Consider the following 21937-nt stretch of genomic DNA (forward strand, 5'->3'; position numbering starts at 1 on the left):
GAGGGAAAAGGACTACTTAACATAGAATTGGCAAAGAAATTTGAAAATCCATGACTCCGGTATTCTCTGTAGACAACACATTGTAAAGCTTTTCATTTAAAATATTCCATGTTTGACTACATGTATGGACATCCATATGTTATCACGGATCTGAGAACCACTGGCACTGGAAATTGAGATCAAATGCTGAAAATGAAGAAAAACAATTAATTTTGATTGTCTGGGCAGAATACATTGCCACACATCTGGCAGTTACCTTGCCTTAGTGTGCTTTGGTTTAGTACGTGTTGCTTCTTAAAGCTATAGTGGGCTTCAGTAATGTGTACATAAGGAAATAAAATTTTTTAACAGCTTTTTATTTTATTAAAAGAGCGTGTGGACAGAAGAGATTAAAAAAAACCAAACAAACTCTAGTTGTCAGCATTACTGACAGTTTAGACTTTGCTTAAAACTTTTGAAATCATACCTTCATAACAGTATGAGTTTGTAGTTCACATTCACTGTACTTACATGTCACTCATCCAAATCTGCGAGTCCCATTTCTATCAGTTTCATATGAACTAGGTTTTGGTCATCTTCATACAAAGAAATGGTGACCTCTGGTGAAAGAGCCTGAAAACCAGAAGTTTACAAAGTTTTGACAGTAACAGATTTAAATCTCAAGATAACTAACAGTGCAAGTTATTTTACTGGCTATACTTGCTGCCTAAATGGAAATGTGAATATAGAAATAATATTTCTAAGTAAAGAAAACTTGTTTTAAAATAACAGGAACGCTCAGAAACTTTTCAATTGCAGGATTAAGAGTGCCACATGATGTCCTCTCTTCATCAGCATTCCTTCATGGTAAATGATTTTAAATTATGAGGGTTCACAGTAAAACAAATACTCAGAAATTATAATCAAGAGTGCTAGTAAGAACTTTAGCCTGATCAAGATCTAGAAGAAAAAAGAAAGTGTTTCTCACAAGTATGGAAGCAGAGAGCTGTTTTCCTTCCACACACTCCATCATAGCCCACAATGCTTCCACACTCCATTCTGGGGAATACGGAATTCTTTTCATGTTTTTGTCATATGAAGCAGGTTTAAATCCAGCCAACAGAGCTCGTACTGCCTTAACAGGATACTTCAGCAGATTATAAGGTATGTGACGCAATCTAAAACAAAAATGAAAAATGTTTGCCTGCAACAATCCACCTATCAAGCTAAACTATCAGCATGGACATAAGGATACCTTAATGGTTCACGCCATAAATTTGCAGTATGGAAACTGCGATCAGAGTCCCTGCTCTACAATAACACGCCAGTGTCAGACCAAACAATTCATCAGGTAGGGCGAGGCCCTCTGAAGGACTTCAGTACAGTAACTATCAGGAAGCAGGCCAGTATCACACAGCCCTCTCAGCCTGCCAGGCACACAGACTCCCCGTTACAATGTTTGGGGAAGAGTCTCAAGTGCCTAATACAGATCTGAGCACAGGAATGCAAGCACAAGTCATCACAATGCAGGCTCCAAATCTGACGTGTCTGGAAAATGACATAGACCTTTGTGTTCCAAAGTGCTTCACAACTGGATGGGCTCTAGACAGACACACTACTGGAAACAGGTACCTTAGTTTTGTATTATCATCTCCCCATTCTTCTATCTTTCTATCCCATGGGAAGCAGAGCAGGAAGCGCAACCCTGAAATAAAACACATGCTTTTTCCCATGACCCTAATAGTCTGTAAAGCAGGAAATCTCTTAAAATACTCATTTTTACCTCATCTTCAGCAAGGACCTGTAGATTCCCCAATGAGCTCAAGAGCAAGTCGATATGAATAAGCAGTATATATATAAAGTGAAAGTGGTTCAAGAAAGAAAATTCAGACAAGCTTAGGGGACCCTAAAAGCCTGGGGTGTTTGAGACATTTAGCTGACATCTGTGTATCAGCACAGGAGCAGTTCCTAAAGTGGCTCAGCACCACGCAGAACAGGGATTTGAACTTCGGTTTTCCTCACAAGCAGAGCGGGGTGTGTCCCGCTCAGACACTCCCTCATCTTATTCCCCAGCTGTCTTCTGTGCCGACTGCAGTCGCACAGGATCAGAGGATTTGTTTGTACACCTGGAGGGCTTGGTCCCTATTTTGTATAAGCTTCTTGGGTGCAAAAGCAGATTATAAGCCTAAGCCTACTTCACAGGTTAAGTAACCTGAAGATGATGGAGAAATCTGATGATATAATAACAATGGGCTTCTCGAAGCAACCTAAGAAAGAGAAGCAGGTGCACAACCCCATACCCTGCCAACAGAAATTATTTAATCAGCCAACGAACCTTCTCTCCAGCTGAAATGTAATGCTGAAGAATTATAAATAATATATATAGTTGCACTAAAAATAAATAATAAATGTAAAAATACATACACTTATAAGTATATATTTTATAATTTAAGTGTATACATACACACAGAGACATCTTATATGCATTTTTATCTTATGTATTTACCTGCTTGTTGGGACAACTAGAAAACTACCATAGTCAACAAACTGAACCAAGATCTTAACAGGGTCAAATGCTTCAACAGAGAGGAGCTTTGCTCTATACCATAAACCATCCTGGTATTCTACAAGGCAAGGCATTTCTGTAAAAAGAAAACAAACAGTAACAAAACACTGCAAAAATATACTCACAGTGCAGTACAAACTAACTGAACTTGAAAATTCATTTTACTTTGTGACTTGAGATTAAGGTTTTTCTTCCTCCTCTAATTCATGCTACTATTTTCTTCTATGCATTCCCCAATTCTCTCTACACTCCAATTCAGTCATTAGTATGTAATTTAAGTATATGTTCTTTACCTCACATGGCAATGATGAGAATTAACAGAAAATTGCGTTGTAAAGAAAGTGATCCAAACTGTTTAATGTTTAAATTTTTCAACTTCGACTCATTTGCACATTTCAGTTAGTAAAGATACCTATCTGTAAGTGAACAGACAATAGGCTGGAGGACACAAGGCAGACGCTGTCTAAAATCTCAACCATAATTTTACTAGTTTACCGAACTTAAGTACTAGCAATAACTGGTTTCTTCACAAAGTTCTAGGCCCACATACTTTGTTATTTTAGGCCCAACAGCTGTGGACAAGAGAATTATTGCCCATCTTTTGCCTAAATGGAAAAATCCAGAATTAAAGTGAAGTGATATTCTCTAGGGTTTACATAATTTCTAACTCTTGGTAACATGATTTTCTGTACATAACTTGTGTCTTTTGAATATTTAATAGCAAGATTTTCACAGTTACAGCTTCAGTGACAGTCACCTTAAGGGAGAAGTTTTATTTTTGCTATATGCAATCTAAACTCAGTTCATCAACTTCAACAGGCATCAGAAGTCAGAGGTTTTTTCCATCATTTTCCAGTGGAGCAGAATGACACAGAAGTCTCAATTTCATGAAAACTAAAACCATGTGATTATAGACCAGAAGAATTATTTAGGTTGGAAAAGACCTTTAAGGTCATCAAGTCCAACCATAAACCTAATGCTGACAAGTCGATCACTAAATCATATCCCTAAGCACCACATCTGCACGTTTTTTAAACACCTCCAGAGATGGTGACTCAACCACTTCCCTGGGCAGCCTGTTCCAATGCTTGACAACGCTTTCGGTGAAGAAATGTTTCCTAATACCCAGTCTAAACCTCCTCTGGCTCAACTTGAGGCTGTTTCCTCTTGTCCTATCACTTGTTACTTGGGAGAAGAGACCTCTCACCTTGCTACAACCTCCTTTCAGGTAGCTGTAGAAAGTGGTAAGGTCTCCTCTCAGCCTCCTTTTTTTACACTCCTGATTAGAGTGTACCATATGATTATAGTGTAATGTTACTCCTTACTCTCCAAAATTTTTATTTAAAGATACATAGAAATATAATTATTCCTATTCTTCAGAAATAATTTCAGGCTTTTTGTACATCCATATTAAACAAAAAGAAAATAAACAAACTACCTGTTTGGAAGTGTGTTAGAAGAGGAAAAGACTCCACACTTTTATTGCACCATTTCAGGGCTTCATCCAGGCTCTCCAACTCGGAGTCACAGTTGACATCTCCCTCTGTGGTACACTGCTTCGTAAGGTTCTTAGAAGGATCAAGGCAAATATATACCTACTCAAAGAAAAGGCTCTCATATTACAATTTTTGCAGACAACTTAGAACCTTCAAATTCCATCATTGAGCAAGAATTATTATTAGATTACTTGTTCCCATCTTTGAAAGGTTCAGCACATCCTTGCTCCCCTTTCTTCTTTCCTCAATTTATGAATGACTTCATAATTACAAATTTTTTTTCCAAAAGCAGAAGAGAGTCATGATTTATTAACACCACATTTCAATGTTAAAAAGTAAGAATGAAAGGAACACACATACTTGAGAATATATCAATATAAGATTTCACAGCTGCGTCTTACTAGGAGTCCTCCCTCCTGCTACTTGGTAAATAATCTAATTTTGTAATATCAAACCAAAGATTAATTTTAAAGTTAATGCAAGAAGAACTTTTGAAACAGTGTTTTGTTTGCTATGCAAAGACTATTTGCATATTATCCATTCACTAATTTATAACTGGATCATTGATATAATGCTGTAGGTCAAGGAAATGAAAGTTTAAACAACATGCACAGGTGAATTAAAATCTATAAAACAGCATCTTACAGAAATGTCTTCTTTTCTTAAAAAAAAAAAACAACAGAGCCATCTCAGAACATAACAGTATTTTACTGGTAGTCCAAACAAAATAATTATTAGGTTATTATTTTTTCTAAACTCAGTATTATAATTCCCTAGCCAGGAAGAAAATTAATTTTAATTTTCCAATTTTTATGAAATACAATCAAGTTACCACTTCATCATGCATCTGCTACTTAAATCTATAGGAGTAGAGAGTAGGATCTAGTGTTTAGAATTATTTACCATGTTCAAAAGCAAGACTTCAAATCATTTGCACAAAATGAACCAAAAAACATTCATTATAATGTTTCTCCTGTAAGAGAGGAAGCAGAATACACAATTTAAGAAAAGCCCTTTTCTAAGATACCCAACACTTCCATCTTGTATTTAGTCAAAACAGATGTATATGTACACTATAGATCTTTTTTTTTTTGAAGACGTGTACACTCAAGTGAATTAGTGGGATGAATTTATATTAGAACATGATGCTGAACTTAAAGCAGTCACTTCAGTACTACAAAAACTGTTACTTGGTTTACAGAATTACTGAAACAATGACCAAAAGCACTTCAGTATAAATTAATCCACTCAGAAGATGTTAGATTTTGTGACATGATCAGCTTCTCACTGCTTCCTGTTCTCCTATTTCATCATTATTTAAAGTCCACATAGGAATCTTTTATTTGATCTATGAACATTACGTTCCACCTTTTGCCTGGGAGACTATCAGACGGAAGCTGTGTGGATTTACACAGAAATCAATGACCAACTATCGACCAAAGGCAGTAAAATACACCTGTAACAAGCTAGAAAATGTTCACATTACTGTAAAATGTTCCAGTAATTTAATTTTTGGAGACTAAAGAAGAGGTAAATCATTATTTTCTGCCAAGTTAAAACCCAATGGCCTATTTTCCCACTATACAAGGTAAGCACCTGACTGCAGTATTGTAATGGTAAAAATTAATTTTTTTAGGGAAATGGTCAGTATTTCTTTCTCTGCCCCCACCCAAGAGAATATTTCAAGTAAAGAGTTCATTCAGATAGTTGCACTGCACAACTTATACCATCATAGAATAGTTTGGTTTGGAAGGGACCTTCAAAGGTCATCTAGTCCAAAACCCCTGCAGTGTGCAGGGACATCTTCAACTAGAGCAGGTTGCTCAGAGCCCCGTCCAACCTGACCTGGAATGTTTCCAGGGAAGGGGCACCTACCACCTCTCTGGGCAACCTGTGCCAGTGGTTCCCCACCCTCAGTGTGAAAAATGTCTTCCTTATACCTAGCCTAAATCTACCGCCTTTTGTTTAAAACCATTACCCCTTGTCCTGTTTCAAAAGGCCCTGCTAAAAAGTTTGTCCCCATTTTTCTAAGAACTCCCTTTAAGGACTGGAAAGCTGCAGTAAGGTCTCCCTGGAGCCTTCTCTTCTCCAGGCTGAACCACCCCAACTCTCTCAGTCTGTCCTCAGAGGAGAGTTGCTCCACCCCTCTGAGCGTTTTTGTGGCCCTGCTGCACAGCTCCCTGTCTTTCCGGTGCTGAGGGCTCCAGAGCTGGACACAGGACTCCAGGCCAGGTGTCACCAGAGCAGAGCAGAGCAGAGAGGAGAATCACCTCCCTCAACCTACTGGCCATACTTCTTTGGATGCAGCCCAGGATATGGCTGGCCTTCTTGGGCTGCAAGTGTACACTGAGAGCTCACGTCCAGCTTTTCATCCACCAGTACTCCCAAGTCCTTCTCAGCAGGGCTGCTCTCAATCCCTTCATCCCCCAGACTGTACTGAGACCAGGGGTTGTCCTGACCCAGGTGCAGGACCCTGCCCTTGGCCTTGTTGAACCTTGTGGGGTTCACACAGGCCCATTCCTCGAGCTTGTCCAGGTCTCTCTGGATGGTATCCCGTCCCTCGGGCATATCAACCGCACCACTCAGCTTGGTGTCATCTGCAAACTTGCTGAGGGTGCCCTCAATCCCACTGTGTCATTGGTGAAGATATTAAAGAGTACTGGTCCCAAGATGGACCCTTGAGGGACACCACTTGTCACCGATCTCCATCTGGACATTGAGCTGTTGACCACTACCCTCTGCATGCAACCATCCATCCAACAGTCCACCCATGAAATCGGTATCTCTCCAATTTAGAGAAAAGGATGTTGTGGGGGACTGTGACAGAAGTCCAGAGAGACAACATCCATAGCTCTTCCCTTTTCCACTGATGTGGTTGCTCCATCCTAGAAGGCCACTAGGTTGGTCAGGCAGGACTTGCCCTTGGTGAAGCCATGCTGGCTGTCTCGAATCACCTCCCTGGCACATGGAGCGCCATGTGCCTTAGCATGGCTTCTAGGAGGATCTGCTCCATGATCTTCCCAGGCACAGAGGTGAGGCAGTTCCCAAGGTCCTCCTTTTGACCCTTTTGAAAAACGGGTGCAGTGTTTCCCTTTTCCCAGTCTCCAGGGCCTTCACCTGACTGCCAGGACTTTTCAAATATTGTGGACAGTGTCTTGGATATGGCATCAGCCAATTCCCTCAGGACTCTGGGATGCATCTCATCAGGTGCCATAGACTTGTGCATGTTCAAGGTTCCTTAGGTGGCCTTGAACCTGATCTCCTCTTACAGTGGGAGGGACTTTGCTCCTTCAGTCCCTGTCTTGTAGTCCATCCACTTGAGAGGTGGGGGAGGAAAGACTGCCAGTGAAGACTGAAGCAAAGAAGTCATTGAGTACCTCAGCCTTCTGCTCATCTGCTGTTATCAGTTTGCCACTCTTGCTCATCGGGGCAGGGGGGAGGGTATACTTTCTTTGATCTATCTGTATCAATAGCTCAGTAGCATTTTGCAACCTTACTAATACTTTTTTACATTATCTAAAATTGTTAGCCATGGTTTCCTTTTCACCAGCAAGATGGGACTGCAACATTTCCTGTCTGCAACATATAGGAGACATTTACAAAACATACCTCAGTAGGGGACACCAAATGGGTAACTCTGACAGGAAAGATAGCTCCTGGAGTAGGTAGCAGTGGCAATGTGTATGAAGGCAAGACAGGAACATCTCCTTCAAGTAGTTCCTAGACCAAGACAGGCTTTAGTCAAGCATCATACTTACTAACAAAATGCAAACTAGTTTTTGCATGATTTCTGATTCAAAGGAGTTATTTAATAATGTAGAGAGTGTGTCCTTGATGAAAAAAATATTCACGAACATTTCCTTTCAATACTTATTAGGTTTTTAAAAAAGCTTTAGCTAAAAGATAACAGAAGAGAACTAGTTAATTATCACTTTTAAAATACAAAGAACATATATTTGAAATGGTCCTAACATGCTGCCTTGCTAACTTGATTGTTGTTAATTAAAAAATGCATTAAATATGGAACTCCCTTTAAAGACAGAAAATAGACAGAAAAACTAAAATAGCACCAATTGGCACAGATTAACCTGAGTGCCATGCTCAATGTTTGCCAGAGCAAGTTATCCCTTAAGAGAAAGGCAAAGGATAATTTAACTCCTTAGTCACCAGAATTATTATTCTTTCAAAGAGATAACAGATTTTGCAGAGAACAGGTTTTGCAAAGTACCGATACCTACTGTCTCACTAGCATAGCATGCTCCAGTGTGTCTTCTACTAGCACCACGTATTTTACAGTTTGAGTTCTAGATGCCATTGACTCATTTGGTTCATGACAAAATAAACCTTCGTGCATTAAATTATGCCCTTACAAGGATTTATAGCTCGGCTGGAATATAGGTCATGAATACAGCTCCTATTCTTTCTTGTACATAATATGATACATAACAAAAGGTACAATTTGTCTAAACTACATTCTATTTTTACACATCTATCTGATGAATGGTTTTCATTATGCCCAGAACAAACAGAAAACTGATAAAAAGTGAACTGATATAAAGTGATAAAAACGGAACAAAGAGAAAACCAGATATATATAACTGCAAAATAAAACAATAAATTCTGACCCTTTCATCCCCCTCCATGATCTGACATAGGATACAGCACAAAAAATTGGTTACATTCCTCAGACTTAACTGGGGAAAAAAAACACTTTTGCATTGAAAGTATGTACTCCTAAGATTATAAAAAAACCCAGCTATCTTGATAAATACTAGTAAAGAAAAGATGTCTGACTATATCATAGATACATGCAAACTAAATGCCAGATTTGTGCAAAACAATCAGGAACACTGTGACAGACCACCTGACTACACCTGGGTCTAAAGATTCAACATAAATTCCAGCTCATTCCCAACGGAGCACGGCACGTAGCTCAGCTGGGTATCTTAGTCAGCTCCTGTGCCTGTCTTTCAAAGAAAAAACGCATTTGCGTTTTTGTTGTTAACATTAATAGTCTTTTCTAATTGTCAGTAGAATGGTTACTGCTAGATCTACCACACTTAGGCATGGACAGTCTAAAAGACACACTAAAAAGATGTTCTACCATGACATCTTCAGGCGTTACCTATTTCAAACAGTTGTCCCCCATCCTTTCTGCCTTTCTTCCTTTGTGTCTATTCTTTAAAACTCTAGAAATGGCTTACATTCCTTATTACATTTGTAAAGGCATAGCAGAAATTATGTATTTTTAATAATTTACAGATCACATACTTTATACTTAATAAGGCAACTCAAGAGTCCTTTTCAGCATGAAGAATTTAACCCAAACTAAGTAATTAGCAGGCTGCAGTGCAGTGTGTTATGTTGTACTTCCTTCTCTACCACATGCGAGGCTTTGTGTACGAACAGCCTACATGAGCCCACCCAGTAGTGTGAGGCAATTAAAACATCTTTAGGATGATAAAGACCAAAGTGATAGTCTGGCAAGTCTCAGATTCTGTATCAAACGGGGTATCTTAGACTTTACCCTCATACTGACAAAAGGAAAGCAGAAAGGGCTTTCTATCTAGATGTTTGCAGAATGCTTTTCCACTAGTATTGTTGCAAACATCGATGACAGAACAGGTCTTCTTGGTGTCAGAGATGGTGGGACTTATGACTCACACAGCTGGCCTTTAACTTCCGTCCACAGTCATGTGACACTCCTGCCCTTCATCCAGGATTGTCCTGTTATATTCCTAACAGGGAAACAGCACCTTAGGGTACCCAGCAGGTCTTTTAGTCATACAGATCATTGTTTTTAGAGGAAATTAACTGCCTGTTTAAAAGCGGGGAATAGAGACAGAGTAAACCTTCCTGCAAGCTGAAGTGCCAAACCACATAGCAGTCACTGCTAGAATTTGTAATGATGCGTGCAGTAGTGCAACATCAACTGCAGTATCTGCTTTCATCTATCATGGAAGTCCAGCAACATCAACTGCAGTATCTGCTTTCATCTATCATGGAAGTCCATGCAGAATGAGAGGAGGAATTAGCCCTTTGTATGCTGCTGCTTCTGCCTAAAGATTTCTGTCTGCCTGAAAAGACACCGATCGTTCTCTAGAATTGCTGGTAGGCTGAACAGCTCCTGGTGACGCTGAAAGTGTTCAGATGACTACAAGTCAGTAACATCAAAACTGGCTTTGCATGAAGTCTTTTCAGCATTGTCTCTGCTGTCATTCAGAGGCAGGTGCTAATTGAATGAATGTGGCTGATATGACAACAGCAGTTTGAAGTGCATCTCTCCTCTGACCTAAACTAATAGACTATTCCAAAAAACACAGCACTGGCATTTCCAGGGGGTAGATGAAGATGGAACAGTCTGGCTAAATGTCTGCTCAGATTATGAGCTTAAAACCTTCAGGCTTCAAGTACCTCACCGTAAAGGGGCTGATATGCAATGCAGTTAAATACAAAAATAGTCTGTATAAGAATTTTTGAACTGATTTTGGTTCAGATGGCTGTAAATGGTTTGTAGTCAACTGCTGTAGAAAACATAATTCTAAAAATTATTGTTAGTTAAGCCTGGGTTCAGAACAAAGAGATTAAAAACTTGTCTGCCAAATGAAGCAAGGTCATAGTCCCCCATGCATGAATATATGAGCACAAGGCAGCACCTGGCTACTCAATTCTGACTCACAGTGGTGGAGAAACAAGCAAAAACAAAGAACCCCCCCCCGCATCTCCCAGAAAGCCAAATCAAAAAGTACCACAGTATAATGGTCTTGTATACATAGATAAGTATGCAGGTGTGCATTTGTGTATACACATGTACACATACACCTAGAATGAAATTCACTGCTGTAAGCTCACCATGCCTGGGGTTCTGGTGTACTCTCCAATATCCTACTGCCTACTAGGGAATTTTCTGGCTAATGAGTAAGCTCAGACTGTCATATGGTAACAAAGACCAGCTCCTAAACTCACCTGTGCAGTTCAACAGAAGTGTATCTCAAAGACAATAATACACTCTGCAGCAAGACACAGGTGTAATGGGCTCTGCATAAGCAGTCTATTACCACTATTAACAGAATTGGAACACTCATAGAACAGAATACAGTCCTTATCAGATTACTTACCTGAAAACACAGATTTGAAGCAATGAAATAAAGTTAAAAAACTATAAAATAATAAAATATATAATGGCTATAATTTTTATAGTAATTGTGTTCTTTAGTTGATGCAGTGTATCAGTTGGCTTGTGAATATGGCTTATTAGCTAAACCCAGAGCTAATTACGTTTCAATGTTCTCAGAGATGCGTGCTTTCTACTTCTGCTATTCCAGAGGTTCTGCTTCTGGAACCAGCTCGAGCTCTGGACTCCTGGCTCCTTTTCTGATCCACAACTGAACACCTCCAATATTCATTTTCTTACGAATTGTTCTGAACCACTTATTTCTGGCATGGATCTGCTTAATGCTATATTCCTTGCTGAAGGCATTCCAGGTTTTCTGAATGCTTTTTGCTTACAACCTTCTTACAGTGTTTTATTCTTGTTTTCCAAATTTCATTTTTGTGTCAAGGGTACAATCTTAGTCCAAGATCCATGTTTAGTGTGCTGGAAATTGTGTGTCATGTGCCGACTTTAGGAAAAGCAACAAGAGACTGATTTACAATTAAGTTTTCCATGGTTACTCAGTTCTAATACACACTAAGAGGTTTCTGTAACTGCATCACAAGTCCACTGGTATACATGCCAAGACTTATGTCAGCAGTGACAGCCGGATACTCTGTATTGTAAGATTATTTTCTGAAGCAGAGACTCACGTTGGAAAGAAAAATACACTGGCAGGCTTAAACAGAGTTAAAGAGAAAGACTAAACAACAAAGCCTTAGTAAAGAAACCTCATCCTCAGATTTCAAGAAAAAAAATACAGAGAAATTACTTGTATGACAGTGAAGTTTGGTGAAAATTTCAATCCTCCTCTAAAGAGCACCAGATGAACATCCCAGACACTTGGAATGAAGAACCTAGGTAACTCGCTTAGAAATCACTAGGTTCATGTTGAAATACTCGATTAAATTTACTTTTGATTATTTCCATCCTTGGATGTATTTCTATGATTAACTAATCCCTTCAACCGATAAAAATATTATGCTATTCCTATCGTTTTAAGTTTTAGAGGAACACAAAACCTAATTGGACTTTAAAGAGAAATGCAAAAATCTCTTTTCAGTAAGGAGTCCAGGAACAAACCCTTGGCAATTTGTTATTCCATACAATCTTAGCAACACATCGTATCTACACTTGTTATGCTACAGAGCAGTAGTACTTGGTCTTACTGCTGCTTACATCACAAAATTGTACAGAAATATAAAAAGAAATAACAAATCATCAAAGGTCACAACAAGCAAATAAATAATCTTTTTAATGTCAGAATAACAACAGCAAAAGACACACACACACAAATCTCACCAGCTTTGGTATGTCCTGACAATCTTCAGCAACACAGTACTTCTGGTATGCCATGAAGGAAGAAAGCGACATTCCACCGAAATACACGCTGATGGACAATTTGCCCCATGGGTTATCTGGCAACTCCTACTTACACAGGACAAATAAGATTATAACAGTAATAAAGTGACTGAGAATTTAGAAATCGTGACCAGGAAATTCAAACCCGTCATTCCTACATGCACCATACTCATTCACCAAAGATATAAAACCAGTAAGGATGGCTATTAACATCAGTTATGACACAAATGTGAATACAGTTGTCTCTGGAATGGCAAGACTGACTACCCAGTCTAGGACTGAAATATCCCATGTTTGCTCACTCAACAATAAATCCTTCTCTTTCACCATTTATCATCAGAAATTAAGCTATCTGAAATAGCAGGTTTTCAGACTATACAGATTATGTGTTTCCCTGTAATATTAATGTATTAATTTAAGCATGTCCATACTTAATTATGACAGACTTTAATCACTTAAAATTGGATTTATAAGAATTTCTGCTGTCGGTAGGTAGGTTGCTTGTCAGAATGACAATACAAAATTATTAATACCTCTAAAGGACACATTTAAGACCTGAAAACTATAATAAATGTAAAGTCATAGAAGAAATAACTTTAGCTTTGGATTTTGTTTTGTGTAAGAAATACATTAACTGCTATACTCCTTCACCGGTTATGTTTAATGCAAGCTAAAAGAAAAAAAAAAAAAAACCAAAAAAGTAAGCATCATTCCACACCTATGAATAAATTAAGCTACCTGAACATGTATTTCGACCTCTTCATTTGTAAGCAGTTCTTGAAGGCAATCTACTGCATCCTGCTGCCAAAAATTTCCAATCTATTTGGTGAAAAGCAAGAAAACCCTACACATTAAGATGCTGGCAAATAATACTCTTACTATTCTTAAGCACATTTTTTCATCTTACTGTGTTATTATTGAAAACCTTACTTGAAAACACACATCATTAGTTTGATTTGTCTTCAACAGTTCAGACATTATCTGCTATTTGATACACTAAAACTTAGTGTGTAACAAAGCCGACAAGCAATTGTCACATCTTGAAGTGGCTTAGAAAGAGATGCTGCTTGCCAAGTCTCATCTTTATATGTAATAAGGTGTGTGCACAATTACATGAAGCGTAACTCAAAGACACAGAATTAGACTTGAAGATAACTTAACAGACAGCACAAAACACAGGATACTTTAAATATTTATTTCATTCCCTGCAATATGTTTGCCTCCCAACCCATAATTTATAAGCCTGTCTTTCTTAATCTATCAGTTGAACTGCTTCCTGCAAGAAAAAGGTTTTAAAAGTAAGTTTAAAACTAAGCTAGTCATTTCAGTAATTCATATTTACTAAATGCACTGTTCAAATTTTAATAATATATGATGGTATGTGAAGATGTTATTTACGTATCAACTACTTACCAACAAAACCCCCTAAAACCATTCCCTTGTATTATTTTAGCTAACACTGTTTCCTACAGAGCTAAGTGCAGAATGATAGAAAGGCTTTTGCAGGACTTGAAGATTTAAAATTTTCTGGCCATTCTGTAAATCCAGGCCTTACTTTTTGTTGCTGCTATTGCAAAACGAACTACCACTTCAGAGTATCATCCTGCCAACTACTGCAGTGTCCTGTCTCACAAAGATTTAATTCCAGTGACAGCTGCTTTTGAAGCATGGTCACTTTATAAAGCAATCTGTCATTTCCTGACATAAGTCTGCCTTGCTGAAACGATCCTTGTAAGCTATTCTCTGAATCCTTGTAGGCAAGAAAAAATACCAGCAACTAGGCTCAACCTTTCTATGACTAAACGGTGTATTGATTTGAGTAACTATCTACTAAAACATCTTCAAATGTACCATTACTCACTGGTACTGTCTTGTAGAGCTGACAGGGTATGCAAAATGGAGGAATACCAGTATACAATGTAGTTGGATACAGATGACACTGAGGAATCCTCTCTGTACAACCATGGTCTATGTACTGTACCTATATGAAAAGAAAAGCTTTCCTGAAATAATTCCTGTTTTTAAAGTCAAGTTTAATAAGAGAAAGGGTTCATTTACAGCATTGGCTTTTATGGAGGAAAAAATAACGGTCTGCTGGTAAGCAGGTGATGTGACAAAGTGGAAATGAAGGAAAGGATTAAAAAACTCGTATGGCAGATTAGAAGTCCGGTTTCTAAACTTGTCTTGCAAGAGATCCTAGCTTTTGTGTCATAATTTACATCAGTTTAAAATTGAAAGATATAAAACATTTGTGAACTAGGATAGTGTCAGACTTGCAAACCTACATTCAGAAAGCATGAGCAGACTCAAGAGTTTAGATAAGATTAAGCGCTAATTAGAAAAAGTAGCTCTATATCTGTACAGCAGAAAGAATTCAAAACCAACAGCCACTGTATTTTGGGTGGGGATAGGGTAGGAGGAAGTTAAACCTAAATATTTTCAAAGCATTTCATATACGATAACAACAACAAAAGAAGTAAAAACGTAAAAAGGGTTACTTAGAAGTGACCAAGGGTAGCTTTTTACTTAAGAACATTTACCATCACTAGGAAAACTATGGGAAATACTGTGACAACTGAAATGGGCAGACAGAATTAACCTTCAAATTAAATGTAAAGATCAGGACAGTTATCACACTTTTAAGCAGAATGAGCATCTGAATAGTCAGGTGAGCTGAATGAAAAAAGGTGTGATCATAGATTTATTTTACAGAATTAGATTATTTGTCCTCCCCCTTTTTTTTTTACATACATGAGCACATGTTCACGCACAGACACACGACATATAGTCAAACTTACCTGAAGAGTACTACCACCAAGTTCTACAACTTTACCTCGATACCACATGGTATCTGACCCTCTTACAACACAAGCTTCTCCCTTTTTCCAGCAGTAGGGCTCCAGAAGACCAAGGCATTTGAAGTTACTTTGTATTTCGGTCATCAATTTGTTTAGTTCAATTTCTGGCAGGGAGAGGTGGGATAAAATTCAAAATAGTCTATAACATATTAGCACAAATTATTTCAACCATTAAAAACCAGCAGATTCAGATGAAGACGTGTAAAAGTAAAATACATGCGCTCCTCAAAAAAAGGTCCTCCACCACTGATACAATATGTATGTTCAACAATATGTATGTAAACAAGTTACTACTTAAACAAAAAGTAAACTGCATTTCCAATTGTGAAGCCATTAGTAATTCTGCATTCAAATATAAGAAAAGAAGGGTCTATAAATTTTGCAACTGACACCTTGGCAGCAGTAATACAAGACCCTCTCAACAGCAGCAATAACTGCAAGAAGAATACAGTTAGGCAAGTGGGGTTATTGTATTTTGAATTTCAAAGTTTTATGATATGATCTAATAGTTAAATGCATTCGTAAAGTTAAAAAAAATTCTCATATGGAAACATTTCTCTAAAGCACAATATATTATCAGGGTACTGAAGACTGATACTGCATGAAAAAGTTGAAAAAGTTCCTCTTTCAAATAGCACAAACTGAAATATGAAGAGATACAGAATCTGTCACAGTACAAATAAAGGGCCCAAGGAAACTGGGTACTAAGCTCACACTGAAGGAAAAAAAATTTGAGAACCAGGCTACCTTCTGAGAATCTTTAGGACTGTACCTTCATTATTATTACTAAAATGTATCGCAAGCTCAACATTATAAAATAAAGCACTTGCTGCTTGACCCAATACTGCCTAGAGAAGAGAAGCAAGTAATCTGCCCCTCCAAGCACTTGGGGTTTTTTGATTTCCTGGGAGGGTGGAAAGACAGGAGAGCTGACTTTGATGGGTGTAAGGACAGGGCACTACCTCCTGGGGATTTGGCCTTCCTCTGCCAGGAAGCTGCGGGACCTCTTCCCACCACTGCAGACCAAGGGGTGCATGGGCACACACCCCTCACCCCCTATGCCAAAGGCCTCATCACCTTCCAAGAGCAATCCTCCCAAACAGGAATCTTCCAGAACTGTGTTCTGATACAGAACATGTATACTAGAACTCCCATCTGGTATATTCTGATACACCAAAGCTATCAGATTCATAGACATGAACGTATTTTTTTTATGTAATCTTACCGAATGATTTTGGTATTATATAAATAGTTCCATCATGTCCAACGCAACTTACTACAGCTTGAAAAATTTTTGCTTCAGGTATAACAGGGGATTTATATATTTCATCCATTCCTGAATGAAGTAGTGCCTTATACGTTTTGCATGACTTTTGCTCACTCTCTGAGACAGTGATTTCCTCCAGAGCAGCGCTGGTTTTTGCACATGCAGTTTCTGAATTACAACCATCCAGTTGTGTGTTCTCTTGCTCTGTATGTACTTTAAGATGTTCCTTGGAGACTGAGCAAGCCACATCAGCTTTATCAGTTCTAGTAGATTCAATCAAATTGTATCAACATATTAACTGACAAAGAACTTGAAAAGTGCAAAAGAATAAAATAACAGAAGTAAAAAAACCAAACGCACAAAGATGGCAAATGCTGGTTAAAATGCTGTCAAATATCTCATCTACCAACTTAAGAGAACTGAAATGTGCAATGGATACAATTAATAATGTTATACTCAGGTAAGTTCACTAAAGATGGAGTTCTGTTGCTACATTTACTGTAAAGGACAATCCAGATTTTTGTTTTACTTATTAGCTTATCACAATGTGAATATGAGTCTGAAAGAATATAAAAGAAAAGTATCCAAACCTTCTGTTTCTAAAAGCCAAGCCCTTTTTAATAAGATGTTCTGAAATATCAATCAATTGTCCTGTTTCATCTTTGCAAAGAATTTTCACAGGCAATGCACAAGCCACATCACTTTCCTGGAAAAAATAAGAGAGCTGGACAGCATATTACAATACGCATTTCGTCTAAACTACAGGCATGTTCTTCATTTTATTGGTACTGACTGTAAATCAGGTATCATTGTATAACTGATGCCCACATCAGAAGACACAATATTTATTTAATCCATGTCACAGTACCCATCATTTTACCAACAGTTCTAAACATGGCATTAAAAAAACCCTTGCTTCTTCCCATAGCCATTTTATTAGAATGAACTGCCAAACACTTGTTTTCCACCAGCAGGAGCTTTAAATCCACTCATAAATAACTTTGCTTATCAGTGCTTTTATTTCCAGACACACTGTAAAATCTCACTGGCAGCTGCCAACAGACACTAGACAAATCAAACCCTCATAATAATTCTGGGTTTTTTTCGAAGTGGAATAAATCAATTACTAATGATGTTCATACAGCATCAGACTCATTCTTTCAGTTTCTGAGGCTTGAAAACTAATATAGCAGCTGCTGAACTTATTCTTCTCAAGAACATGAGCATCTTGCTCATCTGTCCATGAAAGCTGTCAACATCCAGTGATGCCAAAGATGTAAATATTACTCTTCAGTAACTAAATATATGGAAGACTGTTCTTTCCACACCGGGCAGCCAAACTGCTCAGTGAGTAAGGAAAGGAAAGCAGAAAAAAGAAAAAGCATCTTCTTCCCTACAGCAAACAACAGTCTAAGCCAGTTCCACTCAGGACTTTTTGAAGACTGAAAATATTCAGAAAAAAATTAAATTAACAGACAACTTCACAGAAATTTTACAAATACTACTGGTTTTGATTACAAACCTGTATGATTATTTTCACTTGTGCCCCGGTTAGGTAATAGGATAGACATTCACACACTGTTGCTGTCCACTGCATGCTTCCACCTGTTGGTCTAACATAGAACAAATTATAATCTCATGTAGTACAAGAGAAGTTGGCACCTCCTGATCTTAAACACAAATACTTCCCTTTCCTGAGATTTTGATTTTTTTGAAACTGACTGAACTGTCAGGGAAAAAAGACAATCTCCATTACAGTCAACAGTAAAATGAAATAGTTATTCATCTCTGTATCTATATGGCAGGAAGAATTAAAAAATGTAACCCCAAAACTTCAAAATGAGGAGGATCATGAGTTCAGGAAGTATGACACCTCTCTTAACAGAACAAAGTAAAATCCGTATTTCATCTGCAGATTGGGCTTTTTATATTCATTCAGGGAATGGGTATTACAAACATGATTATTTTTTCTTCACAGTCTAGACAGCACAGAAACAAATGCATGGGAGAATACCCCAGTTCTCTCTCTCCTCTACAGTCTAGAAAAGAGGGACCTCCCGTACATTTTCATGAGGTCTAATTAATCTCAAATTCTGATCCAAGGAAATAACAAAAACCTCTATCATCTGCCCAGTAGTTTATAATTCATCCTATAAATGTTCTTTCTAGAGCATCGTTTCTGCTTTACTTGTATGTAGCATAACCCTTAGGAAAAAAACCCTTTATAAAAGATATCACAGCTGCCATCCCATTTCTTCTTTATTCAAAAAGCAAACCAGATAATCAGTGCTAACACTGGAAAGTATTAAGTTATGTCATTATTAAGTTTCCCAGTATAAGGGAAAGGCTACCTTATATCTGCCAAAGAACATTCTACTGCTAATGTCCTAATTATCTTCATATTTTCCTCAAGTTTTCTTAGACAGCTGACATCCACTGTTTCTTCTGCTCCAGAATCATAAAGTATTACCTGTTACAGACAAGAAAAACAATGAAAGAGAAAAAAACCCTCTCTTGGTGTTATCTGTAACCTATGATAATCCAAAGCATGCCTGAATAGGTAAACAAAATTCAAACAAACATTACCAGGATGCAACGAATGGCCTTTGCACTGAAGTAGTCCATCACATAAGACAAATGACTGCCACAACATACGGAGAGGACAGAACACAAATGTGCTCAGAGGGGGTTAAACAGCTTTAAGGAGGCTGTTACTTGAATAAGAACATTTCTTTTCCCATGCTTCAGTTATGTTGGTGCATTTAAATTTGTAAACCTAGAAACGCTGAAATAGCTCCCCTCCACCCCTTGCTTTTTATTCTGACATGGTTAAACAGCTGTTTGAGGGCTCCAAGCCTTAGAAAGCAGATGATGCAAACCAGAAGTATATAAAGTGCCACTTCTGCTTCCTACTAACAAGCATAATCTGACGAGGGCAGAGAGAACCAGTGGTAATCCAGTCCTGGATTACCTGTATGATTAAAAAGCCACTTTTACTTTTGAGGTAAGTAGTTACCTGTTCACAAAATGCCTTTTCCGATGTTCTTTTTTCTTTTCAAATGAGTGCAACAAAACACATGTTTAAAGCATCACTGCATGAGAAGTTACTGTGGAAAATGTTACATCTACATGGCACAGTGCATCACCGTCAGTTTAGGGTTCAAGACACAGCATGACTACATGTGTTCCTGTGGTGCTGCACTCAGTTCAACTGGCTCCACCTTTCAGCAAGGATCATTAAGTTTGAACTAATGTGACCCTCAGGTTCACACAGCTTCTGGAATCTAAGCTAAACTGTTAGGCTATAGCTTAGGAATCTGTGCTATGCTGCAAAGTGTAGTGTAAGCATACACAAAGTCAACCTCATGAGCCTTCCTCAATGAGCAGGTTCCTTGCTAAAGGCATCTGAGCTTTGATGAGACAATAATCTTACTTGCAGCAATGTACAACGTAACTTAAACTCTCAACAAAAGCAAAAGGCTGTATGAGAAAATATTAACACATAAGTAAGAAGCAAAGATTTGGCATTTTAATCAGTGAATGCTTACAAACTTCAGAAATAAAAGTATGAACCCTGTTAGGACGAGAGGTTTACCTCTGCACTGGTTTCAGAGACAATCCTGCTTATTTGACCTCTTTGCCACTGTTTCAATTCCCGTACATAAACGGCACAGTGCATACTACTTTCCCACTTCACAGACTGTGGCTGGGATTCTTTGTAGATGGCAGTCATCTTCTCCTGTAAACTAATATTCAAACAAACACTTTTCTAGTGGTAAAATGAAGGGCTTATTAAGTCAGTCACTGGTTAACTGGCACACCACTAGTTTTAGTAACTGTTCGAAATACATGAAATGGAGCTTCAAAACACAGGCAATCAGATTAAAATTCTGTAAAACTATCATGTTTTCTTAAACAATGGAATTAATCTGAGTGATCCTGACCATTCTGTATAGCACTATTTGAAAAATGTACTGTTTTCTCTCGACAACTTGAGAGTGTGGTACTCATTTAGTGTCATGACTAATACAATGGGACTCTACGTAGCTACATGCAAGAAGGTAAAAAGATGAAAGAAAAGAGAAATAAGAGGCAGAAAATAAGAAATTTGCACTACGCAATGACATTTCCATTTAACCGTCTTCAAACAGTAGGCACTATTACCTGAATGTTACAAAATGAACGCTGATACACTATGTCTAGAAATTGCCTTCAAGCTTTCCTAACAGCATATTAGAATCATGCTGAAAGAAATAACTTGATTGAAGTTCTTAGGATACCAGTATTATTTAACAAGATTTCTAATGAAGGAAAGGGGAGGGGAAAAGAAAGAGCAGAAAGATTTAATCTTTCTGGACAGTGTTGTATTTATCAGGCCCCAATACTTACTACATTAGAACTGATTTGAAATAGGAGTTAGATCATGCACCTAATTTGGAATAAAAAATATTTAATAAACCACAACATAGTGCCAACCTGTCTTTTGTTCCCATACTTTCCACAAGAAAGCAAGGTAAGTCAACAGTATTCAAAAGAGTACCCAGTGCCAAATGCAACCTTAACCAAGAGTTTGTTTTAACTGTACTTCACCAATTTGTAATACAAATGCCTTAACTCAAGAAAAGTTCTTTGCGTTTTAGTACCTTTTCAGTATACTTTCTGATGACAGCCACTGTATAAAAATTTTACTAGGAGACACAACATGACTAATTCTCACTTGTAGCTCTTTCTTAGAAAGTGACCTGAAATCGCCTTCATTCACAGGTTCCACATCTACAGGATTTAAAGCTTCTGAGGTTTCAGGAATTTCTTCTAGAGGAACATCCCATATTTCACTGGGCCTTACAGCAGTACTTTCAGTGTACCTGTAAAGAATATAAAATAATTAGAAGGGCAAGTTTAAACAAATTTTAAAGAAAGTGAAAAAGAGCTCAATAATCACACTTTAACATGACAGGAATCATTCAACATGAAGAAGAGTAAATAAAGAATAACTTAGAAAAGCAGAAAAAAACCCAACAAAAGACAAAAATGTTTCTAAATGCTACTTCTGAAACACTCACAATAGTAACATTTTTATTCTCCTTCAGAAGGTATCCTTGCACGTTCTACTGTCAGATGAAAGCACTATACAATATAGGCTGCCAGCAGAAAAGCAAGCCTGACACAAATGGGATGCTGAATGTTTGTGTCTGGCTTAAAAGACAAAAAATTACTAATATCATGCTTCCGGAAAGCAATGTTGCCTCTGAATGA

The 21937-nt window shown here is 37.9% G+C and overlaps 1 protein-coding gene across 1 annotated transcript in view; it reads right to left on the minus strand.

Moving 5' to 3' along the window:
• Positions 1-386: 386 nt before the first annotated feature.
• The window catches only part of RNF17 (ring finger protein 17), a 46929-nt gene continuing 25378 nt past the window's right edge, over positions 387-21937 (minus strand). The window contains exons 15-28 of the mRNA XM_082014854.1: positions 21325-21546; positions 20277-20427; positions 19033-19151; positions 18204-18294; positions 17272-17387; positions 16640-16944; positions 15355-15518; positions 14418-14537; positions 13295-13375; positions 12497-12622; positions 3984-4140; positions 2486-2621; positions 968-1157; positions 387-612 (exon numbers count right to left, since the gene is read on the minus strand). Of these exons, the coding sequence (XP_081870980.1) occupies positions 514-612; positions 968-1157; positions 2486-2621; positions 3984-4140; positions 12497-12622; positions 13295-13375; positions 14418-14537; positions 15355-15518; positions 16640-16944; positions 17272-17387; positions 18204-18294; positions 19033-19151; positions 20277-20427; positions 21325-21546 (2077 nt within the window). The 3' untranslated portion in view covers positions 387-513. The remainder of the gene's footprint in view (positions 613-967; positions 1158-2485; positions 2622-3983; positions 4141-12496; positions 12623-13294; positions 13376-14417; positions 14538-15354; positions 15519-16639; positions 16945-17271; positions 17388-18203; positions 18295-19032; positions 19152-20276; positions 20428-21324; positions 21547-21937) is intronic.

This window comes from Phaethon aethereus, assembly GCF_964289735.1.
Source record: "Phaethon aethereus genome assembly, chromosome: 1".
NCBI lineage: Eukaryota > Metazoa > Chordata > Aves > Phaethontiformes > Phaethontidae > Phaethon > Phaethon aethereus.